Source organism: Cololabis saira, chromosome 5 (genome assembly GCF_033807715.1).
Source record: "Cololabis saira isolate AMF1-May2022 chromosome 5, fColSai1.1, whole genome shotgun sequence".
Classification (NCBI taxonomy): domain Eukaryota; kingdom Metazoa; phylum Chordata; class Actinopteri; order Beloniformes; family Belonidae; genus Cololabis; species Cololabis saira.
In genome coordinates, this window is record NC_084591.1 from 44,685,267 (window position 1) to 44,711,367 (window position 26,101).

General features: G+C 44.1%; 1 protein-coding gene across 2 annotated transcripts in view; it reads left to right on the forward strand.

Moving 5' to 3' along the window:
* Positions 1–2,886: 2,886 nt before the first annotated feature.
* Positions 2,887–26,101, forward strand: part of LOC133444456 (GRAM domain-containing protein 4-like) — a 25,828-nt gene continuing 2,613 nt past the window's right edge. The window contains exons 1-19 of one of the 2 annotated variants that reach the window (XM_061722256.1): positions 2,887–3,135; positions 4,076–4,292; positions 5,416–5,521; positions 5,737–5,863; positions 8,479–8,543; positions 8,629–8,761; positions 15,215–15,240; positions 17,695–17,786; positions 17,892–17,983; positions 18,889–18,937; positions 19,012–19,083; positions 19,176–19,219; positions 21,098–21,207; positions 21,315–21,469; positions 21,657–21,674; positions 23,327–23,474; positions 23,547–23,640; positions 23,737–23,827; positions 25,102–25,170. In XM_061722256.1, coding sequence (XP_061578240.1) covers positions 4,119–4,292; positions 5,416–5,521; positions 5,737–5,863; positions 8,479–8,543; positions 8,629–8,761; positions 15,215–15,240; positions 17,695–17,786; positions 17,892–17,983; positions 18,889–18,937; positions 19,012–19,083; positions 19,176–19,219; positions 21,098–21,207; positions 21,315–21,469; positions 21,657–21,674; positions 23,327–23,474; positions 23,547–23,640; positions 23,737–23,827; positions 25,102–25,170 — 1,665 coding nt within the window. In that variant the 5' untranslated portion in view covers positions 2,887–3,135; positions 4,076–4,118. The remainder of the gene's footprint in view (positions 3,136–4,075; positions 4,293–5,415; positions 5,522–5,736; positions 5,864–8,478; positions 8,544–8,628; positions 8,762–15,214; positions 15,241–17,694; positions 17,787–17,891; positions 17,984–18,888; positions 18,938–19,011; positions 19,084–19,175; positions 19,220–21,097; positions 21,208–21,314; positions 21,470–21,656; positions 21,675–23,326; positions 23,475–23,546; positions 23,641–23,736; positions 23,828–25,101; positions 25,171–26,101) is intronic. The other variant, XM_061722258.1, reaches the window with a different exon arrangement.

Here is a 26,101-nt window from a genome sequence, read left to right on the forward strand (position 1 = left end):
TGCTTATTTGGTCATATTTCATTAATATCAAAATTTAGCCATTAGATCATATTTGTTGTATAGGATTAAAATAATTTTGTCTCCTCCAACTTCTTCTTTTTTGCTCTGGCTGTTTGCACTGCGTTTCGGTATAGCCCTGAAAAATATAACTCTGCCAGTAGAATGAAAGGCCAATTTTACTCCAGCTTTTTGTTCACTTTTCAGATTTCCGACCTACAGAGCTTGTGCATTTTATCCTATAAAGGCTATTTATTGAATGCTGAAACTGAAACCAAAATTAGATCAGCTGTTAGTTGACTTGCAAATTGCTTTCATACTAATCACCTGAGAGAGCTCCATCTCATCAAGGGAAAAGTGAAGAAAGGTAAACTTCCCACTGATTTACTGACGCACTGCCACAGCGGAGGAAAGAAAGGTTTGAAATTAACATTATGTTTCTGTTCTTTTAAATTGACAAATTATGTCACAATATTCAAAAAAAGGATGGAGGCTTGCAGGCTCATGGTGCAATAAAATAAGCGTAAAGGTAAGAAATTATGCAAACAACTGGCGCAAACATTGTATTTTAATGAGAAAAATGACTCAAATACAAAGTTTAGGCCACCCCACAGCTGAATGGCCAAATATTTTGGGTTGTATTTTAGATCCCATCCTCAAATTTATTTTTTTATTTTTTCATCCACCCATTCATTTATTTGGTTTAATTCACACAAAAGCAGTAAAATATCCGTAAAAAAAAAATAAAAATGGAAGTGAATGTCTTCGTAATTGTAAAATATCTTATTTAGATGTTTTATATGTGCAACAGTAACAATACGATAAGTTGTCCATTGGACAACTTATCGTATTGTTACTACAATCCAGCAATACAAATACGGAAACCAATAACATCAAAACACCTTGAGCATGAAATGAAGCTGGAGTCATCCCCTTGAAACAAAGGGAACATAAAAGAATAACATCATCGCTGATTAAATATGCATTTTGTCTCTATTTACAGCGGCTATAGACGCGTTAACGACGTGGAGGATGAATGACCGGGCTTCACTGCAGCTAGAAAGTTCTTGCTTGTTTTCCAGGGAAAAAAGACGGTTCAACCGCACACTGGAACCAGCAACACTGTTAAGATATCAACCATCTAAGTTGAGATCAGAGGAGATGTTCTGTTTCCTCGGCACAGATTTCCCTCTCAAATGTTCAGTCTCAACTTGTTGTATGTTGTTCGTTCAATTCATCAATTAAAAAGACCCTACAATTCAATAACACAATAATGCAATATTGCATTTATGATATATAACCTTCCCTCACTCTCCCACACAAATATACACACTATTTACATATGAGTACAGTTTAGATTTTTCTTTAAGCAGGTTTTAGTTTTGGTGATGAACATGTTAAACTCTGAGATGGATTTAATTTCTGATGGCAGTGATTCCAGAGTTTTACTTCAACTCGTCTGACGTTGGCTTTTCTTTGTTCTCTTGGGAGTAATTTATCTGGAAACCTGCTCAATGGCGATTAACGACTGTTGAACCTTGAGATGAAGGCTGGATATAATGGTCTGGAATTTACTGAACAGGACGATCCAAAAACACCTCAGGTATATCATATAGTCTTTTCTTTAAGACAACTGTTAATTATGTGGATATTTGTGTTTGTTTCAGACTCGGAAATGCAGCCGATTGAAGCATCACATACTAAAGTGTTGGACTTGTCACATTTAACTGACTTTAAGAGGCTAAAATGAAGACGGTTTTAAAATCCGTGGTTATCTGAACGGAGTCTGGCCGGAGCGCGTTTGTTTTGGTTCCGCCTCGCGGCGCAGCGCGGTTGCGTCACGTCAGGTTGCTGCGATCTGGCTGCGATACGTCAACGACGCCGCCATATTGGATGTGGCAAGACTGCGCTTAAACTAATACAAGTAAATGGACTTATTTTCATAAAGCGCCTTTCTACAAAGAAATTTACGTTTTACGTCTCATTTATTCATTCACACATGCACTAATATCCTTGGGAAACAGTTAGGCACCTAATATAATATATTTAATTTTCTCAGAGGGCAAAAATAAAAACTTTACTGATCCCACATAGGAGTAATTCATGTTATATCAGCTATAGTGAAACAAGGTAGTGCCGAAAAACAATATATATCCCCCCTCACAAAAATAAGAAAAATAGAGAAACATATTTTCTCATCAGCAAAGCATATTTTACATAAACATATTTTAAAATTTTCAACTAACAAAATAACATATTTGAACCATTTTTCAGGTTTTTCAGTTACTTTATTGTCTGAAAAATTGTTCAAATGTTATTTTATTGTCTGGAAAATGGTTCAAATATGTTATTTTGATATTTGAAAATGTTTCTTATTTTTCTTAAAGTTCTTATTTTTGCCATCTCAGAAAATTAAATATTGTAGCGACCCTGCAGTAATGTTCAGTTATGTTTAGTAATGTTTTCATGTTCAGATGTTCTGTTTAATGTTAAGCAGAACATCTGAACATGACAACATTACTAAACATAACTGAACATTACTGCAGGGTCGCTACAATATATTATATTTGGTGCCTAACTGTTTCCCAAGTATATTAGTGCATGTGTGAATGAATAAATGAGACGTAAAACGTAAATTTCTTTGTAGAAAGGCCATTTATGAAAATAAGTCAATTTACTTGTATTAGTTTACAGCGCAGTCTTGAACATCCAATATGGCGGCGACGTTGCCGTATCGCAGCAGCGCTCGATGGGGCGTCTACGTATAAGCTGATTTATGGTTCCGCGTTACACAAACGCAGAGCCTACGCCGTAGGGTACGCGGCGACGCGCACCGCAGTAACGCGGAACCATAAATCAGCCTTATATGTCTATGGACAAAACCACTCGATGCGGCGTCTACGGATATAGGTCTCTGGCCCCGCCCCCCGCGGTAATCACAGGTGGATAAGCTGGACGAACCGGGCAGGTTTGGTTCCGGGAACTCCGGATCGGACCGTGTACTACAGGACCTACAGGGCAGAACCGGACCTGGACCGGGGTCTCTGGTCAGTCCGGGACGATCCGGGACCAGTTTGACCCGGAAATAGCAGCTAGAACAGAGAGAGAGACGCGCCGGGAGGGAGGTTTGGTGTCCAGGTGAGTTGAGGATCCAGGTGAGGAAGTTTCCTATCCGGGTTTTCCAGATTAGAGTTACATCTGAGAGCACAAACTAAACTATGTCCTTTAAGTTGCCGGGGGGTTGAAGTTTCCCTGAAACTCCCTATCTACCTTTCTCTATCTATCTATCTATCTATCTATCTATCTATCTATCTATCTATCTATCTATCTATCTATCTATCTATCTATCTATCTATCTATCTATCTATCTATCTATCTATCTATCTATCTATCTATCTATCTATCTATCTATCTATCTATCTATCTATCTATCTAATAATAATGATATATAATAATAATGATATATAATAATAATATAATAATAATATTATTATTATTATATATTATTATAGTGTATTATTATTATTATGATTATTATATATAATAATAATATATATATATTATAATAATATTATTATTATTATTATATATTATATATAATAATAATAATATATTATTATTATTATATATATTATAATAATATATCATTTTTATGATTATCTATCTATCTATCTATCTATCTATCTATCTATCTATCTATCTATCTATCTATCTATCTATCTATCTATCTATCTATCTATCTATCTATCTATCTATCTATCTATCTATCAATATATAATAATAATAATAATGATATAATATAATAATATATAATATTTAATAATAATAATATATTATTATTATCATTATTATAGTGTATTATTATTTATTATTATTATAATAATATGCTATTCTTACTATTATTATGTATTATTATTATTATATATTATTCATTCTATAGTAGTTCTGATCCTGCAGCAGTCCGACCTGTCAGACACCTGCAGACTAGCCACGCCCCCTTCCCTCCATCACGTTTTGCAGGTTTGGTATTCTTTCAGCAATAATTCATGTCCCTTGTTTGTCCTGTTTTGTCCCCCAGCTCTGGTGTCCCCCATGCTCAGGTAGACCCCCCCCCCCCTGACATGCTGAGGCGTCTGGACAGGATCCGGTTCCGGGGACAGCGGAGGGACGAGTCCCCGGATCTGCCGGACCGGGACATCTCCGACCTGGAGAGCAGCGAAGAGGAGACGAAGACGTTGGTCAGAGAGGAGGCGGGGCTAAGGGACATGGAGGCGGAGCAACAGAGCCACGCCCAGGTGAGGGGGGAGGATGTCCTGGGGAGGACGTCCTCGTTAGGATGTCTTGGTGAGGACGTCCTCGTGAGGATTTCCTGGTGAGGACGTCCTGGTGAGGACGTCCAGGGGAGGACGTCCAGGGGAGGACATCCAGTGGGGACGTCCAGTGGGGGACGTGGTTGTCCAGCATCTCGCTGTGGTTCTGAGGAGAATCAGGACTATTTTAACTATATAGGGCTGCTATATTTTTTAAATTTTGTTGCGTCTCTGATGGGACAATGTTACGAAACCCCTGGTCATGCCATGTACAGGTGTTGAAAACAAGGGTCACATAGCCAAAAGGGAACCCAAGCATTAAAAGATGCAAATAACTGAGACAACACAGGGTGTGCTCGTTTTTACTGCCTTTTCAGCAAGATATTTACAATATTTACAATAGTAACAAAGTAACAAAACAAAAGTATGCCACTGCCAGGGGACGTGGATGTTGCCAAAATAACAAATTAAGCAGCTAAGGAAAAACACAGTTCTGTCTAACTGACTAATAAGAAAACAAAAGCCTATCTGCCTAACTACACTAACCAGTGTGGCAAAAATACAGTAGTGGCAGCCATCCCTTACCTAGTGTGACTAAACATAGATTCTACCTACATGATGCCTATGTATAGGGGCCCCCGTCTTACCTGTCCCAAGGCAGGGCATATACACCAGACTATGTAGCAGAACAATAACAGCAGGGTGTGCTTCTGGACTCTAAGCAAGCAGCCATCAACTTGCTGTGAGAGAGCCAGAAGGAACTGGCAATCAGCCCTTTTATAGGGCACAGGTGGAGATGATTGGTGGAGGGCGGAGACAGGGAATCAGAGGCTGGCCAATGAGAAATGGGTGGTGAATGGCTACTGGTTATGTACCTCAGACCTGCAGAGAATGAGTGGTAGGGAGGGGAGAAGGTGGAAGAGAAATGCAGAGACACAGAGAACCCTACCTCCGTGGCACATAACAGACAATGTAAATAAAATAATGGAGATTTATGTTTTAAATCTTCTATTTTCAACATTCCATGGTTTGTGCAGCACGTTGTTGGACAGAAGCTGTGTTTGACGGAGGTGTTTGGTTAAAACGGACCTGTGTCTCTGTCTCCGAGGCGGGTCCAGGATCCCTCTCTGCAGCTCTCCAGGAGGATTCCCGGACGGACCTGAACGAAATCAAAGGTCACCTGGAGGTCGCCTTGTTGGAGAAACACTTCTTACGTGAGTTTCCCGCCGAAAATACACAAAGAAAACAAGAGAGCAGAGACGACCACACCTGTACACCTGAGGTCTGGATACAGGGACTCGCATGAGTGAGATACGGTTCCTGGTCCCCGGTAGACTTCTGTCCCCCCTGCCGGTCCCCAGAGACCCTCAGGGGACCAAACTGGGTGAGTACATGGATGTAAAATGCTGACCGATCCCGTCTGGTCCAGAGGAGGAGCTGAGGAAACTCCGAGAGGAGTCCGACGTGGAATCATTGAGACTGGAGCTGGAGAAGGAGCGCTGCAGACGCCTGGAGCTGGAGCAGAAGGTCCCTCAGGGAGAACCCCTCAGGTCCAGGTGAGGAACCAGGACCTAGGTAGGCCTGTCTCCAACTGGTCCGTATGAAGTGGGATGGGTTAGTCTGTCTGGGACGGGTTGGACTGGTCCGTCTGGGACGGGTGGGTCTGTCCCGGTTGGTCCGTCTGGGACGGGTCGGTCTGTCTGGGACGGGTCGACCCCATAACTGCGGACACTGCACCGAACAAGTCTGATCTACTGCCGGCAATGCGAACCAGACTCCTGCTCCGATCATACAGAGACCGGACAGCCCTTAACAGAGGGCCCCGGTTGGGCAAATTCCCATGAACCCTCGAGCACCCTGCGGAGGGTATAGAGCTGGTCCAGTGTTCCACGACCGGGACGAAAACCGCATTGTTCCTCCTGAATCCGAGGTTCAACTATCGGCCGTATTCTCCTCTCCAGTACCCTGGCGTAGACTTTCCCGGGGAGGCTGAGAAGTGTGATCACCATAGTTGGAACACACTCTCCGGTCCCCCTTTTTAAAGAGAGGGACCACCACCCCGGTTTGCCACTCCAGCGGCACGTTCCCCTTCCTCCATGCAATGTAGCAGAGGGATGTCAACCGAGACAGCCCTACGACATCCAGAGACTTGAGGTACTCAGGGCGAATCTCATCCACCCCCGGTGGACATGGTCCACTCGGACTCAATGTCCCCCCGCCTCCCCCGGGATCCGAGAGAAGCTCTCTCAGAGGTGAGAGTTGAAGACGTCCCTGACAGAGTGCTCAGCCAGACGTTCCCAACAGACCCTCACAATCCGTTTGGGTCTGCCCGGTCTGTCCAACCTCCTCCTCCGCCAGCGCATCCAACTCACCACCAGGTGGTGATCAGTTGACAGCTCAGCCCCTCTCTTCACCCGAGTGTCCAAGACATGCGGCCGAAGGTCAGATGAAACGACAACAAAGTCGACCATTGACCTCCAGCCTAGGGTGTCCTGGTGCCACGTGCACTGATGGACACCCTTATGTTTGAACATGGTGTTCGTTATGGACAAACAGTGACTAGCACAGAAGTCCAACAACAAAACACCGCTCGGGTTCAGATCGTGGAGGCCGTTCCTCCCAATCACACCTCTACAGGTATCACTGTCATTGCCCACGTGAGCGTTGAAGTCCCCCCAGTAGAACAATGGAGTCCACAGTTGGAGCACCATCAAGTACTCCTCCCAGGGACTCCAAGAAGGCCGGGTACTCCGCACTGCTGTTCGGCCCGTAGGCACAAACAACAGTGAGAGACCTTTTTCCGACCCGAAGGCGCAGGGAAGCGACCCTCTCGTTCCCCGGGGTGAACTCCAACAGATGGCGACTGAGCTGAGGGGCTATAACCAAGCCCACACCAGCCCGCCTCTCACCCTGGGCAACTCCAGAGTAGTGAAGGGGCCAGCCCCTTTCAAGGATCTGGGTTCCAGAGCCCAAGCTATGTGTGGAGGTGAGCTCGACTATCTCTAGTAGGTATCTCTCAACCTCACCCACAAGCTCCGGCTCCTTCCCCCCCAGCGAGGTGACATTCCATGTCCTCACTGCGAGGGTTTTGGTTCAGGGATTGGGTCGTCGAGGCCCCGCCACGACTGCTACTCAGCCCACATGGCACCAGCCTATCATGGACCTTCCTGCGGGTGGTGGGCCTACAGGAAGGCGGGTCCACGTCGCCATTTTGGGCTGAGCCCGGCTGGGTCCCACGGGCAAAGACCCGGCCACCAGGCACTCGCCAACGAGCCCCAACCCCAGGCCTGGCTCCAGGGAGGGGCCCCGGTGACGCCGATGCGGGCGACATTACGGTCCTCGATTTATTTTTCCTCATGATTGCCGTTGTGAACCGCTCTTAGTCTGGCCCGTCACCTGTTTGCCATGGGAGACTCTACCAGGTGCGCAAATTCCCATTCCATACCACACATTTCTTACAACACTACACACAATTCCCAATATCTTGCACTCTCTTCCTGAATTCCCTCTCTCGCTGTTCACACAGAACACACAGTCAATCACATTTCTAAACTCCAAAGGCTGTTATGCAATATGCAATCAGCAATTTGCCATAAAAGGGTCACAGGTGAGCTCCTGGTTTATTTGGAGAACAATGGATGGTGGCAATATTGAGAGAGGTGAGCGGCTTGCTGTGATGTGCAGTGGACTGCAAATTTTGAGTCCAAATACTGTAAAATATTATTTGTTGTTACAGTAAAGAATTGTGTGTTGTTTTCCATTTGAGTAGCCTATACACATGAATTTCCGGGGTGATATATTCCATCCAACAGCTGAAGGCGTAACACTGAACATACAAATGCACGATTCTACTGAGGCATTCATATAGTGTTTTCCATTTATACTATAGTGTCTTCCATTCTGCACATCAGTGTTCAGTGGGTGCTTAGAAATGTCTACTCAAATGATGTATGTGTTTGGCATTTGAGAAGGAAATACCATTTAGTGAAGAGTTAACACTGTTTTGAGGGTAGAGTGTGCTTTTGCAAGAGAAGTGTAGGATTTTGCATTTTGTGTGTGAGTTTTGTAATTTGTGTTTAGCGTTTTGAGAAAGTGAGGTAGTCTATCAGGAAATGTGTTTAAACAATTGTGAAAACCTGTAATTCTTGAACCCGGTTCCATGTGCTCTCAGACCTGAGGACTCCCCGTCTCCGACCCCTAAAGTCCAGCCGTCTCCTGCTGCCAGCAGCAGCTCAGGTGAGCTGAACCTGTGGCTTCAGCCTGTTCACATCCAGAAAGCAGAATTAAACAGCATTATTGTCCTCCGTCCTGCTCGTCTCAGACGCCCAGAAGGAGACTCTGTCCAGCAGCTTCCTGAGACGGCTTTATGAGAGCTACAGCTTCTACATCGAAGACTTCCGCTTCCAGCCGGAGGAGACGGCGGTGGAGACGGAGGAGCCGCTGAGCGCCAGGAGGTGAGGAGAAGTTCTGCTGTCCTCCGTCCAGAGCAGCTTCTGTTTGCTGTTGATCTTCTTCCTCATAGCTCTGAAGTTGGAGCAGAGCAGGACACAAGTGACCTACTCGAGGTTTACCGAACACTAACTAGAGGCTTTACTAAACACTAACTAAAGGTTTACCGAACACTAACTAGAGGTTTACCGAACACTAACTAGACTAGAGGTTTACCCGACACTAACTAGAGGTTTACTGAACACTAACTAGAGGTTTACTAAACACTAACTAGAGGTTTACTAACTAGAAGTTTACTAAACACTAACTAGAGGTTTACTAAACACTAACTAGAGGTTTACTAACACTAACTAGAGGTTTACTAAACACTAACTAGAGGTTTACTAACACTAACTAGAGGTTTACTAAACACTAACTAGAGGTTTACTAACACTAAATAGAGGTTTACTAAACACTAACTAGAGGTTTACTAAACACTAACTAGAGGTTTACTAAACACTAACTAGAGGTTTACTAACACTAACTAGAGGTTTACTAAACACTAACTAGAGGTTTACTAACACTAACTAGAGGTTTACTAAACACTAACTAGATGTTTACCGAACACTAACTAGACTAGAGGTTTACCGGACACTAACTAGAGGTTTACTGAACACTAACTAGAGGTTTACTAACTAGAGGTTTACTAAACACTAACTAGAGGTTTACTAACTAGAGGTTTACTGAACACTAACTAGAGGTTTACTAACTAGAGGTTTACTAAACACTAACTAGAGGTTTACTAAACACTAACTAGATGTTTACTAACTGGGGGTTTACTGAACACTAACTAGATGTTTACTAACTAGGGGTTTACTGAACACTAACTAGAGGTTTACTAACTAGAGGTTTACTAAACACTAACTAAAGGTTTACCGAACACTAACTAGAGGTTTACTAAACACTAACTAGAGGTTTACTAAACACTAACTAGAGGTTTACTAACACTAACTAGAGGTTTACTGAACACTAACTAGAGGTTTACTAAACACTAACTAGAGGTTTACTAACACTAACTAGAGGTTTACTGAACACTAACTAGAGGTTTACTAAACACTAACTAGAGGTTTACTAACTAGAGGTTTACTGAACACTAACTATAGGTTTACTAAACACTAACTAGAGGTTTACTAAACACTAACTAGAGGTTTACTAACACTAACTAGATGTTTACTAAACACTAACTAGAGGTTTACTAACTAAAGGTTTACTGAACACTAACTAGAGGTTTACTAACACTAACTAGAGGTTTACCGAACACTAACTAGACTAGAGGTTTACCGGACACTAACTAGAGGTTTACTGAACACTAACTAGAGGTTTACTAACACTAACTAGAGGTTTACTAAACACTAACTAGAGGTTTACTAACTAGAGGTTTACTGAACACTAACTAGATGTTTACTAACTAGGGGTTTACTGAACACTAACTAGAGGTTTACTAACTAGAGGTTTACTGAACACTAACTAGAGGTTTACTAACTAGAGGTTTACTAAACACTAACTAGAGGTTTACCGCACACTAACTAGAGGTTTACTGAACACTAACTAGAGGTTTACTGAACACTAACTAGAGGTTTACTAACACTAACTAGAGGTTTACTAACACTAACTAGAGGTTTACTGAACACTAACTAGAGGTTTACTAACACTAACTAGAGGTTTACTGAACACTAACTAGAGGTTTACCGCACACTAACTAGAGGTTTACTGAACACTAACTAGAGGTTTACTAACACTAACTAGAGGTTTACCGAACACTAACTAGAGGTTTACTAACTAAATGTTTACTAAATACTAACTAGAGGTTTACTGAACACTAACTAGAGCAGGGGTATTCAACTAGATTCGGCCGGGGGCCACATCTGCAAAAGGACTGTATGGAGAGGGCACAATTTGAAAACGTGGGGGTTTTCAAAATGTATTTTGCACTCAAAGACGAAGACTTATGTAAATATAAAACATTTGTATTATACATTTGAATATATCTAGTTTACATATGAATTATGTATTAATTGTCTCCGGATTTAGTAATTGTGAATGTTAAATATAATATTTAATATTATTTTGAATGCAAGTTCATTTTGAAACCATGCATTGTGCAAACTTAATGAAATTGATATTGACCTACTTTTAATAAAACACGCCATAATGACAAAGCACCACTTTCCACCAAGATTTCCTTATTTGAATATTATATTAAGCATTGAGCACAAGCATTTTAGTCCATAGTAGCCAGTTTATGTTATGTAAGCAACCAAAATATTAACCATAAGCTCCTTTATTAATGAAACATCTGTGCATTATATCAGCAAAACAAAACAATCACATTAAATTATAGGAGGCTTAGAAGTTCCATCTGAAATGCAAAGTCCTCACTTATTCAAATTAAAAAAATGTCAGGCCAATCCTAGAAGCCAAATGATGTAAACAAGGCCTCTATACAACTGAGGTTAATAATAATGTGACAAACATTAACACTGTGCAACACTGGCAAAAAATCCGAAGTAAAAAACATCTCCAACAGAGATTAACATGTACAAACACTATGCATCGTTAACCAACTAAAAAAAGGCTACCAAGCATCTTAAACTTAAATGCGATATGCATTCTCTGCACACATTACAAATAAAAATCGCACCTTGTGTGAACGCATTCCTGGCATTCCTCGGCCGAACATTCGGTGCATCACTATTATAAAAAATAAAATAAAATAAAAAATAAATTTCAACAAACACCCCCTTTTTTGAAATATGACCAGGGGCCACATAACAGCTCCTGGCGGGCCGCATGTGGCCCGCGGGCCGCCAATTGAATATCCCTGAACTAGAGGTTTACCGAACACTAACTAGAGGTTTACCGAACACTAGAGGTTTATTAAACACTAACTAGAGGTTTACTAACACTAACTAGAGGTTTACTGAACACTAACTAGAGGTTTACTGAATACTAACTAGAAGCTTTACTAAACACTAACTAGAGGTTTACTAAACACTAACTAGAGGTTTACTAAACACTAACTAGAGGTTTACTAAACACTAACTAGAGGTTAACTAATACTAACTAAAGGTTTACTAAACACTAACTAGAGGTTTACTAAACACTAACTAGAGGTTAACTAATACTAACTAAAGGTTTACTAAACACTAACTAGAGGTTTACCGAACACTAACTAGAAGTTTACTGAACACTAACTAGAGGTTTACTAAACACTAACTAGATGTTTACTAACACTAACTAGAGGTTTACTGAACACTAACTAGAGGTTAACTAATACTAACTAGAGGTTTACTAAACACTAACTAGAAGTTTACTGAACACTAACTAGAGGTTTACTAAACACTAACTAGAGGTTTACTAACACTAACTAGAGGTTTAATAACACTAACTAGAGGTTTACTAACACTAACTAGAAGTTTACCGAACACTAACTAGAGGTTTATTAACACTAACTAGAGTCTTTAATAAACACTAACTAGAGGTTTATTAACACTTACTAGAGGCTTTAATAAACACTAACTAGAGGTTTACCAAACACTAACTAGAGGTTTACTAACACTAACTAGAGGTTTACTAAAACTAACTAGAGGTTTACTAACACTAACTAGAGGTTTACTAACACTAACTAGAAGTTTACCGAACACTAACTAGAGGTTTATTAACACTAACTAGAGGCTTTAATAAACACTAACTAGAGGTTTATTAACACTAACTAGAGGTTTACCAAACACTAACTAGAGATTTACTAAACACTAACTACAGGTTTACTAAACACTAACTAGATGTTTACTAACTAGAGGTTTACTAAACACTAACTAGAGGTTTACTAACTAAAGGTTTACTGAACACTAACTAGAGGTTTACTAACACTAACTAGAGGTTTACCGAACACTAACTAGACTAGAGGTTTACCGGACACTAACTAGAGGTTTACTGAACACTAACTAGAGGTTTACTAACACTAACTAGAGGTTTACTAAACACTAACTAGAGGTTTACTAACTAGAGGTTTACTGAACACTAACTAGATGTTTACTAACTAGGGGTTTACTGAACACTAACTAGAGGTTTACTAACTAGAGGTTTACTGAACACTAACTAGAGGTTTACTAACTAGAGGTTTACTAAACACTAACTAGAGGTTTACCTCACACTAACTAGAGGTTTACTGAACACTAACTAGAGGTTTACTAACACTAACTAGAGGTTTACTGAACACTAACTAGAGGTTTAATAACACTAACTAGAGGTTTACTGAACACTAACTAGAGGTTTACTAACACTAACTAGAGGTTTACCGAACACTAACTAGAGGTTTACTAACTAAATGTTTACTAAATACTAACTAGAGGTTTACTGAACACTAACTAGAGCAGGGGTATTCAACTAGATTCGGCCGGGGGCCACATCTGCAAAAGGACTGTATGGAGAGGGCACAATTTGAAAACGTGGGGGTTTTCAAAATGTATTTTGCACTCAAAGACGAAGACTTATGTAAATATAAAACATTTGTATTATACATTTGAATATATCTAGTTTACATATGAATTATGTATTAATTGTCTCCGGATTTAGTAATTGTGAATGTTAAATATAATATTTAATATTATTTTGAATGCAAGTTCATTTTGAAACCATGCATTGTGCAAACTTAATGAAATTGATATTGACCTACTTTTAATAAAACACGCCATAATGACAAAGCACCACTTTCCACCAAGATTTCCTTATTTGAATATTATATTAAGCATTGAGCACAAGCATTTTAGTCCATAGTAGCCAGTTTATGTTATGTAAGCAACCAAAATATTAACCATAAGCTCCTTTATTAATGAAACATCTGTGCATTATATCAGCAAAACAAAACAATCACATTAAATTATAGGAGGCTTAGAAGTTCCATCTGAAATGCAAAGTCCTCACTTATTCAAATGAAAAAAATGTCAGGCCAATCCTAGAAGCCAAATGATGTAAACAAGGCCTCTATACAACTGAGGTTAATAATAATGTGACAAACATTAACACTGTGCAACACTGGCAAAAAATCCGAAGTAAAAAACATCTCCAACAGAGATTAACATGTACAAACACTATGCATCGTTAACCAACTAAAAAAAGGCTACCAAGCATCTTAAACTTAAATGCGATATGCATTCTCTGCACACATTACAAATAAAAATCGCACCTTGTGTGAACGCATTCCTGGCATTCCTCGGCCGAACATTCGGTGCATCACTATTATAAAAAATAAAATAAAATAAAAAATAAATTTCAACAAACACCCCCTTTTTTGAAATATGACCACGGGCCACATAACAGCTCCTGGCGGGCCGCATGTGGCCCGCGGGCCGCCAATTGAATATCCCTGAACTAGAGGTTTACCGAACACTAACTAGAGGTTTACCGAACACTAGAGGTTTATTAAACACTAACTAGAGGTTTACTAACACTAACTAGAGGTTTACTGAACACTAACTAGAGGTTTACTGAACACTAACTAGAAGCTTTACTAAACACTAACTAGAGGTTTACTAAACACTAACTAGAGGTTTACTAAACACTAACTAGAGGTTTACTAAACACTAACTAGAGGTTAACTAATACTAACTAGAGGTTTACTAAACACTAACTAGAGGTTTACCGAACACTAACTAGAAGTTTACTGAACACTAACTAGAGGTTTACTAAACACTAACTAGATGTTTACTAACACTAACTAGAGGTTTACTGAACACTAACTAGAGGTTAACTAATACTAACTATAGGTTTACTAAACACTAACTAGAAGTTTACTGAACACTAACTAGAGGTTTACTAAACACTAACTAGAGGTTTACTAACACTAACTAGAAGTTTAATAACACTAACTAGAGGTTTACTAACACTAACTAGAAGTTTACCGAACACTAACTAGAGGTTTATTAACACTAACTAGAGTCTTTAATAAACACTAACTAGAGGTTTATTAACACTTACTAGAGGCTTTAATAAACACTAACTAGAGGTTTACCAAACACTAACTAGAGGTTTACTAACACTAACTAGAGGTTTACTAAAACTAACTAGAGGTTTACTAACACTAACTAGAGGTTTACTAACACTAACTAGAAGTTTACCGAACACTAACTAGAGGTTTATTAACACTAACTAGAGGCTTTAATAAACACTAACTAGAGGTTTATTAACACTAACTATAGGCTTTAATAAACACTAACTAGAGGTTTACCAAACACTAACTAGAGGTTTACTAAACACTAACTACAGGTTTACTAAACACTAACTAGAGGTTTACTAAACACTAACTACAGGTTAACTAAACACTAACTAGAGGTTTACTAAACAGTAACTAGAGGTTTACTAAACACTAACTGGACGTTTACTGAAGTGAATGAAGGTAACACCTGGTTTCTGATCCGCAGGTTGACTGAAAACATGAGAAGACTCAGTGAGTATTCCTACCCCATCCTCTGTTCAGACTGGCCTGGTTCCCACTGGAACCTGACCAGTCTAACCAGTAGAACCTGACCAGTCTAACCACTGGAACCTGGCCAGTTTAACCAGTGGAACCTGACCGGTCTAACAAGTAGAACCTGGCCAGTCTAACCACTGGAACCTGGCCAGTCTAACCACTGGAACCTGGCCAGTCTAACCACTGGAACCTGACCAGTCTAACAAGTAGAACCTGACCAGTCTAACCACTGGAACCTGGCCAGTCTAACCAGTGGAACCTGACCGGTCTAACCAGTAGAACCTGACCAGTCTAACCAGTGGAACCTGACCAGTCTAACCAGTGGAACCTGGCCAGTCTAACCAGTGGAACCTGACCAGTCTAACAAGTAGAACCTGACCAGTCTAACCAGTGGAACCTGACCGGTCTAACCAGTAGAACCTGACCAGTCTAACCAGTGGAATTCCCAGTAGAACCTGACCAGTCTAACCAGGGGAACCTGACCAGTCTAACCAGTGGAACCTGACCGGTTTAACCAGTGGAACCTGACCGGTCTAACCAGTGGAGTTCCCAGTGGAACCTGACCAGTCTAACCAGTGGAACCTGACCAGTCTAACCAGTGAAACCTGACCATTCTACCCAGTGGAACTTGACCGGTCTAACCAGTGAAACTTGACCAGTCTTAACCAGTGGAGTTCCCAGTAGAACATGACCAGTCTAACCAGTGGAACCTGACCAGTCTAACCAGTGGCGGGCCCAGTGGAACCTGACCAGTCCAACCAGCGGCGTTCCCAGTGGAACCTGACCAGTCTAAACAGTGGCATTCCCAGTAGAACCTGACCAGTCTAACCAGTGGAACCTGACCAGTCTAACGTTCCCAGTAGAACCTGACCAGTCTAACCAGTGGAACCTGACCAGTCTAACCAGTGGCGTTCCCAGTAGAACCTGACCAGTCTAACCAGTGGCGTTCCCAGTAGAACCTGACCAGTCTAACCAGTGGCGTTCCCAGTGGAACCTGACCAGTCTAACCAGTGGTGTTCCCAGTAGAACCTGACCGGTCTAACCATTGTGGAGTTCCCAGTGGAACCTGACCAGTCTAACCAGCGTGGAGTTCCCAATGGAGAGTTAGGTGGATGCTAACTGTGCATTCCTCCCAACCTCCAACCGGTCCAGGATGCTGGTCCACCTAACCCTAACCCTAACCTCTGGCCCTAGCCATACCCCCCTAACCCTACCCCCCTAACCCTACCCCCTAACCCTAACCCCCTAACCCTACCCCCTAACCCTAACCCCCTAACCCTACCCCCCAACCTTACCCCCCCCAACCCTACCCCCCAACCCTACCCCCCTAACTCTACCCCCCCTAACCCTACCCCCCTAACCCTACCCCCCTAACCCTAAACCTACCCCCCCTAACCCTACCCCCCTAACCCTAAACCTACCCCCCTAATCCTAATACCCCTAACCCCCTAACCCTAATACCCCTAACCCCCCTAACCCTAAACTCTGACCCCTAACCCTACCCCCCAACCCTACCCCCCCTAACCCTACCCCCCTAACCCTACCCCCCTAACCCTAAACCTATCCCCCCTAACCTTAACACCCCTAACCCCGCCTAACCCTAACTCTGACTCCTGGCCCTAACCCTAACCTCTGACCCTTGGCCCTAACCCTACCCCCTTAACTCTACCCCCTAACCCTAACACCCCTAACCCCCTAACCCTAACCCCCTAACCCTAACCTCTGACCCCTGGCCCTAACCCAACCCCCTAACCCTAACCTCTGACCCTAACCCTCCTAACCCCCTAACCAGACCCTAACCCTAATCTGACCCTATCTCTAACCCCCTAACCCTGACCTAACACCCCTAACCCCCCTAACCCTAACCTCTGACCCCTAACCCTACCCCTAACCTCTGACCCCTTCCCTACCCCTAACCCCCCTAACTTCTGACCCCAACCCTAACCTGACTTTAACCCTACCCCCCTGACCCCTAACCCCCCTGACCCTAACCCTAACTCTAACCAAGAAACGTTTTGATGCAATCTGTCAGCAAATCAATAATTATTATTGTGATTTTATTGGCTTTGTTCTAATTGGACTAATTTAGAACTAGTTGGACTGTGTAGTTGGAGAGCGAAACCTGAATAAAGCTGTTTAAACCACAAATCCTGACTGTAACAACTCCAAGGTTCCTCCCAGATGTACTGGAGGCCGTCGCTGCGCCATCTAATCCCTCCTCGGGTGTTTGGAACCAGAAATAATGACCTCTGGTTTATCGGAAATAGAAGCAGTTTTATATTCAAATGTGAGGTTGTAAATTGGTCTGTAATTAGCTAAAACGTCTGGGTCTAGAGAAGGTTTTTATAAGTAAAGGTTTAATAACTGCAACGTTAACTACTGGTTGGTGGTGACTCTGAGGGTTCTGAGCGGTTCTGGTTCCTCCTCCAGAACGGGCCTTCAGACCATTGAGAAGCTTCAGGAGGAACCTGCTCGCCCTGTCGGGCTGGAGCTCCTTCTACACCTCCGCCATCGCCTTCATGGTGAGTCCTTGTAGCTGGAGGTCATGTTGGTGAGGAGACCTGGAGACCTGGTGGTGAGGAGACCTGGAGACCTGGAGACCCTGAAACTCCCTCATGTGTCCTCAGGTCTACATGTACGCAGCGTGGCACGGCTGGACCGTCCCCGTCTTCCTGTTCCTCGCCATCCTCCGCCTCTCCCTGAACTACCTCATCTCCAGGTGAGTCTATCTATCTCTGGACAACCTGACATGTTGAGGATCTCTGGAGAACCTGAGGTGTTCAGGATCTCTGGAGAACCTGACGTGTTCAGGATCTCTGGGGAACCTGACGTTTTGGGGACCTCTGGAGAACCTGACGTGTTCAGGATCTCTGGAGAACCTGATGTGTCGAGGTTCTCTGGATAACCTGAGGTGTTCAGGATCTCTGGAGAACCTGACGTGTTGGGGACCTCTGGAGAACCTGACGTGTCGAGGATCTCTGGATAACCTGAGGTGTTGAGGATCTCTGGAGAACCTGACGTGTTCAGGATCTCTGGGGAACCTGACGTTTTGGGGACCTCTGGAGAACCTGACGTGTTCAGGATCTCTGGAGAACCTGATGTGTCGAGGTTCTCTGGATAACCTGAGGTGTTCAGGATCTCTGGAGAACCTGACGTGTTGGGGACCTCTGGAGAACCTGACGTGTCGAGGATCTCTGGATAACCTGAGGTGTTGAGGATCTCTGGAGAACCTGACGTGTTCAGGATCTCTGGGGAACCTGACGTTTTGGGGACCTCTGGAGAACCTGACGTGTTCAGGATCTCTGGAGAACCTGATGTGTCGAGGTTCTCTGGATAACCTGAGGTGTTCAGGATCTCTGGAGAACCTGACGTGTTGGGGACCTCTGGAGAACCTGACGTGTCGAGGATCTCTGGATAACCTGAGGTGTTGAGGATCTCTGGAGAACCTGACGTGTTCAGGATCTCTGGGGAACCTGAGGTGTTGAGGATCTCTGGAGAACCTGACGTGTTCAGGATCTCTGGATAACCTGAGGTGTTGAGGATCTCTGGAGAACCTGACGTGTTCAGGATCTCTGGGAGAACCTGACGTGTTGAGGGTCTCATGTCCTCCTGTGTATCTGTCAGAGGCTGGAGGATCCAGTGGAGCATCGTCCCAGATGTGTCTGAGCCAGAGGTGAGTAAACTGTCCTGATGTGTCCGTCCCTCTGGACGTTCCTGCGTCTTCACCAGACAAGTCCTGTTCTCCAGGAACCCTCTAGAGAAGACCTGACGGTGTCGGAGAAGTTCCAGCTGGTCCTGGATGTGGCTCAGAGAGCTCAGGTGAGGTGGACGCCCGACCCAAGGCGGGAACTCCTGGCAGGAACTCTCGGCAGGAACCTCCTTCAGGTGTCTTTATGCTTCCATCCCGACAGAACCTGTTCGGGAAGATGGCCGACGTCCTGGAGAAGATCAAGAAGTAAGTCTCCTGGTTGCAACACAGATGATGAATTTCCTTGAAGTTTACTTGGAATCTTGTGAAACTGTTCAACACAACAGAGGGAATGTTCATGACGTCCCAGATGCGACTTCACGGCGGGTTACGCCCACTGAGTGTCAGAAAGACTGAGTGTCAGAAAGACTGAGTGTCAGAAAGACTGAGTGGCAGAAAGACTGAGTGGCAGCGTAAACTTTCAGTTTGAGCAACTGGAAAACATCTAAAATGGGAAAGAGCTGTTGTGGGATCGACTGTACTCATAGATTTAGCAAGAAACCGGAGTTATCGTTTTACAGACTGCCGAAAAATAAGCTTAAAGGAGACCTATTATGAAAAACAGGTTTTTTCTTGCTTTAACATATATAAAGTGGTCTCCCCTCAGCCTGCCAACTCAGAAGGAGGAAAGCAACCAAATTCTGCAGTGTCTGTACAGCCACCCGGATGAGCCGTCCAGTGTCATGTGGCTTCTACGAGCTGTTCAGATTCTGCTCCCTTTCGTTATGTAACGAAAATGCGATTTACATAGGTTGGCCTCTGATGCGTGAAACAACGCCCACAACTAACTCTGCGGGCCGGATTTTCCGCCATTTTTTCGTAGCGGTGTATCGTTTCAGGCATTCAGGCAGCCAATCAGCACAGTGCCTCATTATCATAGCCCCGCCCACTCAGAATCCTGCATAGATAATGAGGTTAGAGAATGGGATGCTAAAGACATGGCTCAGAGGCTGAATTTCTAATTTATTTAGCAAAATAAATCAAAAGCTTGCTTTTAAGACATTCAAGGCCTGTTTAAAATAGGTATTAGATATTAGGTCCCCTTTAAGAGAGACAAATGGATCGCTGCAATTCGCAGAAACAACTTGATTCCAGGCACCCAAACGTGGATTTGTGGTTCCCATTTTGTACCAGGTAATGTTGGATTTTTGGGTAGCTAACGTTATACGGTCAAATCATAAAGTTCGGTGTCGTCATCACTTTAATTTCTACAACAAATCCTGCCTTGAAGTCGGACCAAGCGTCAAGACTTTTGTAAGCCTTCAAGCTTTGCTTCGTGTATTTCCCCGGCGTAGAAATTAAGTACATATAAATATCAGGAAACTGGATTGGTGGCCAAACATTAATGTCCATGGACCACTGGTTCTTCAGGTAACTGTACGAGTCAGTGTCAAGTCCAACTGCCTTTAATTTAAGTCCATTATCAGCTGTTATCCCGTCTCTCCACTAGTTGCAGCTGTTTTTGCTGAGTAAGGGGGCGTGGTCCAGTGGGAATGTGTAGCATAGCATAGCTTAGCTATCCTAGCAGTGTAGCCAAAATGGTAAGTAGTAGCAAAATACCAGAGGTGGCAAATCCGGCTTCAGAAAGTAAAAGTCCTACCATGTATTTGTTCTGCACATTCACTCAACCAGCTGATTCTAATCAGCACAGCTCTTCAGCCAGGTAGATGAGCTAATTAGTGAACTCACCTGGTTTTAGTGAATGGACAGAACAAATATATGGCAGGACTTTTACTTTCTGAAGCCGGATTTGCCACCTCTGCAAAATACGCATTCTTCATTCATCAGAATCTCAGCTGTCTCATTATTCACATAAACTCAAATCTCCATGAATAAATAACACTTACAGACATTGCCTTCGAAAAGAGGAAGAAAGAATTAGAGCCTGCTGGAAAAAAACAAATGACACCATGAACACTTTTTTTAGAGGCTTAACAGTGTGTGTGTGTGTGTGTGTGTGTGTGTGTGTGTGTGTGTGTGTGTGTGTGTGTGTGTGTGTGTGTGTGTGTGTGTGTGTGTGTGTGTGTGTGTGTGTGTGTGTGTGTGTGTGTGTGTGTGTGTGTGTGTGTGTGTGTGTGTGTGCAGCCTGTTCATGTGGGTCCGTCCAGAACTGACCCAGAAGCTGTACCTGGGTCTGGTCGTGGCCTTCGTGTCCTCGTGTCTGCTGCCCTACCAGCTGCTGGGACTCACCATCGGTATGTAGGTCACCTGACCGGGTCCTAGAACCGGTCCTTGTTCCATTGGTTCTAGAACTGGTCCTGGTTTCGTTGGTTCGGTTACAGACGGGTCCCCCTGTCCCCAGCCCTCTACGCAGGTGTCAAGTTCTTTGTGGTCGACTACGTCTTCAGGAGTTGCCCCAAGCTGAGGCGGCGCTACGACACCCCCTTCATCATCTGGACCGGTCTGCCCACGGACCTGCAGCTGAAGGACCGGACCGGCACCGGCCTGAGCAGACGGGTCAGTACCTGGGTTCAGGTCTAGGCCCAGACCCCTAAAACCCACAGGTTCAGGTCTGGGCCCAGACCCCTAAAACCCACAGGTTCAGGTCTGGGCCCAGACCCCTAAAGCCCACAGGTTCAGGTCTAGGCCCAGACCCGGGTCACTGGGTGCATGTCTTCTCTGACTTGTTGTTCTTCTCTCTCAGCTGTCTGAGTGTGAACAGGTAGGATCCTGGGTTGTCCCCCACCTACAGGTCTAGGTAGGATCCTGGGTTGTCCCCCACCTAAAGGTCTAGGTAGGATCTTGGGTTGTCCCCCACCTACAGGTCTAGGTAGGATCCTGGGTTGTCCCCCACCTACAGGTCTAGGTAGGATCTTGGGTTGTCGCCCAGGTACAGGTCTAGACCACTGCTTTGTCCTCTAAGTAGACCGATAGTCCTCAGATCCCCCCTGAACCCGTCCACCCAGCAGTAGTGATGGTCCGTCCCAGAACTAGACCTCCTGGTCCTGTCCCTGGTCCCGAGGAACCTATTGATCAGCTAGTTCAGTAGAACCTTGTCCTCCTATCTCCAGATGAATTGATGAAACCACAAATCTAAAGTAAGTAACTTTTAAGCTTGGAGGGATTTTTGAAGATACAGCTCAAAGTTCAGACCTGATTCCAAGTCAAGGTTCCATGAAGGTGTCAGTCATTCACATAAGTTTAGATGTTCTTGATTCATGAGGATTTGCAGCATGTGGACCTTCTGAAAGAGGCTCCTCTCCTACCAACATCTCCAGCAGAGCCTCTCAACAATAGTTGCAGTAGTTTTGATTATTGAAGTTTCTTCAGAGATTTATGGTGGAGGTTTATCGCTGTGAGCAAGATCTCCTGTAGAGGTCTGGAGGGTCTCCTGTAGAGGTCTGGAGGATCTCCTATAGAGGTCTGAAGGATCTCCTGTAGAGGTCTGAAGGATCTCCTGTAGAGGTCTGAAGGGTCTCATCTAGAGGTCTGGAGGATCTCCTATAGAGGTCTGGAGGATCTCCTGTAGAGGTCTGAAGGATCTCCCATAGAGGTCAGAAGGATCTCCCTTAGAGGTCTGGAGGATCTCCTGTAAAGGTCTGGAGGATCTCCTGTAGAGGTCTGAAGGATCTCCTGTAGAGGTCTGAAGGATCTCCTGTAGAGGTCTGGAGGATCTCCTGTAGAGGTCTGAAGGGTCTCCTGTAGAGGTCTGGAGGATCTCCTGTAGAGGTCTGAAGGATCTCCTGTAGAGGTCTGAAGGATCTCCTGTAGAGGTCTGGAGGATCTCCTGTAGAGGTCTGAAGGATCTCCTGTAGAGGTCTGAAGGATCTCCTGTAGAGGTCTGAAGGATCTCCTGTAGAGGTCTGAAGGATCTCCTGTAGAGGTCTGAAGGGTCTCCTGTAGAGGTCTGGAGGATCTCCTGTAAAGGTCTGGAGGATCTCCTGTAGAGGTCTGAAGGATCTGTAGAGGTCTGGAGGATCTCCTGTAGAGGTCTGAAGGATCTCCTGTAGAGGTCTGAAGGATCTGTAGAGGTCTGGAGGATCTCCTGTAGAGGTCTGAAGGATCTGTAGAGGTCTGAAGGATCTCCCGTAGAGGTCTGGAGGATCTCCTGTAGAGGTCTGAAGGATCTCCTGTAGAGGTCTGGAGGATCTCCTGTAGAGGTCTGAAGGATCTCCTGTAGAGGTCTGGAGGATCTGTAGAGGTCTGGAGGATCTCCCGTAGAGGTTTGAATAACTTGGTATAGATCTGAACCTGAACGCCCCTCAGAAGAACTTAAAAGCAGGGAAACCCAGACCAGACCAGGTCCAGGCATCCCTGTGGTCCGTGGGACCCGCCTCCATCACGTGTTTGATACCGGCCTTGCCTCCCATCCAGGTTCCCACGGCCCTGAGTCGGACCGGGCTCTCCGGGCCGGCGCCGCCCGGGACCGGCCGGGACGAGGAGGGGGGGCGCACCTACAGCACCCGGAGGGGGGTGTTCCACCAGGTTTTCAGCCTGCCTGAGAGCGAGCGCCCCCTAGCAGGTAGGCCCCGCCCCTGGCCTAGCCCCCCCCCCCCAGCCCCCCCGGTAGAGTCTGATGTGTTCCTGGTTGCAGGGTGTGAGGGCGGCTGGAGGTGCTGCCTCATCAACCGAGACCGGAGGACGCCCAAGGAATACATCCGCCACGGGATCCTGTACGCCACAGAGAAGTAGGACCTCACACATTACACACACACACAGAACCTGGATCCGGACCCGGACCCCCCCTTGATCCAGGTGGTCTGACCCGTGTCTCCTCTCCGCAGTCACCTGTGCTTCGAGAGCTCCATCTCCAGGTCGGGTTCCTCCAAGAGGACCAAGGTGATCCGGCTGAGCGACATCACGGACGTCCAGAAGGTAGGAGTCCCCCGCTGGTCTGGTCCTGGGGCCTCATTTATCAACCGTTCGTAGAAAAAGTTCTAAATTCTATCGTAGGAATGAAATTTAGAATGCGTGTAAGTACAAAAAAATCAGAATTTATCAGACGTGCGGACACCGGTCGTACGCACACTAGTAAGTAATCCGTGATGATAAATCCCACCTGTTCTTAACTGCCGTGCTCGTGCACGGTTAGGGTCATTTGCAGAAACGCCTCCAATTGACCATATATGGCAGCAACAACAGCTCCCGCTTGGAGGTTGTTTTTTTTTTCAAACTTTATTGAACAAAATTCTCTAGGGTTTACAACAAAAGACAAATGAAACGAAACAATCAATTATCTATAGATATTCAACATTTGGGGGGGTTGAGAGCAAAAAAAAAGATACATTTACTGACAAGCTATGGGAAGTGTATTAATAAAAATGAAGAAACAAAGACATCGTTTCATATAAGCTTTTGGCAATATCGTTTTTTTCACACATCAGTTTAAGAGACGCTAAGTACAGTTTACATTAATTTTTCAGATGTACAATGGAGGGTTTGCTGTTATTCCATTTGCATTTATGTATATGATATTTACCTAGTAATATAATTATGTTGACCATGTTTGATATATTTCTTGGAAGATTATCCATATAAATTAAGATTTGGTTGGAGTCAACAGCTCCTGCTTGGAGGTGCAAACACCAACACAGCTGTCTCTCGCTCCAACATAGGTTGTAAATCACGGCATAGATCCATCAGAATGTTTTTGGGGAAGCGGTACCTGCTGAGAAGCCACTCCGTGCTCTCACTGAACAGATCAGCACGCTCTTTGAAAAGCGCACGGTTCTAAGTAAGCCATGGTACTTGTATTTTCTTTTCAGGTCGTCCTGCCACAGCTGTCTTTTATAGCTGTCACACCAATTATTCAAAATGTCTGCTAAATTACTAATGGAGAATTTTTATTAATTAGAGGAGACAGGGAACATGTGTGAAGTTTGAGATCGCTGAACACTGTGACTCTTTTACTGGGTTCTATTTGTAGTTTCACTGTTCTACCACTAGGTTTTGTGTGTACGCATGGTCAGATTGGCTTGAATTTACACGCGTTCCTGCGCACAGGTACATGTTGATAAATTCCATACTTTGCGTGGGAATGTTCTTACGCACACTTTACGCACAGATCTGTGCGTACGAACGGTTGATAAATGAGGCCCCTGGACTCCTGCTGGGGGGCTGACGTGGACCCTCTCTGTTCCCTCCTGCAGTACAAGGTTCTGTCGGTGCTGCCGGGATCCGGGATGGGCATCTCCGTGACAACGCCTGACACCCTGAAGGTGAGGGGGCGTGGCCAACGGTGTTGATTGGCAGCAGTGAGTGACCGTCAGCCAAGAGCATGTGACCGAGGCACTGATACCCCTTTTCCACCAAACCAGTTCCAGAACTGGTACCTGGTCTAATAGGAAGAGGTGGTGCTGCCTTGGAACCGGTTCTTCTAGCCCAGCAAAGAGTTGGTGCTACCTTGGAACCGGTTCTTCTGGCCCGGAGCCAGTTCTTTGTCAGTGGAAACAGAAAGCCCGGTTCCACACTCAGCACTGGCCCAGAACCAGAACCAGCCTGGAATGGGTTTGGTGGAAAAGGGGTATCAGGGTGGTATCGTCTGCAAACCGTTTGATTCTGGCCACTAACACACACGTGAGTCCAGGAAGGGGTTAAAGGTGAAGACGGGAGTCGGCTCATCCACACCTTACCGTAGACATGCTTATTTTTATCATAGACACGTTTTATAACTTATATTTTTACCGTAGACACGTGACGACGTTTTCTGACACAACTGCTAGTGGCGGCAACATAGAACTAGTTTAACATAGAGCTAGTTTTACATAGAACTAGTTGAACCTAGAACTAGTTTAACATGTAAATCATCTGTTAACGTTCTCCAGCAGCAACAGGAACATAGAACTAGTTGAGCATAGAACTAGTTGAACATAGAACTACTTTAACATAGAACTAGTTGAACATAGAACTAGTTTAACATAGAACTCATCTGTTAACGTTCTCCAGCAGCAACAGGAACATAGAACTAGTTTAACATAGAACTAGTTTAACATAGAACTAGTTTAACATAGAACTAGTTTAACATAGAACTACTTTAACATAGAACTAGTTTAACCTAGAACTAGTTTAACATAGAAGTACTTTAACATAGAACTAGTTTAACCTAGAACTACTAACATAGAACTAGTTGAACATAGAACTAGTTTAACA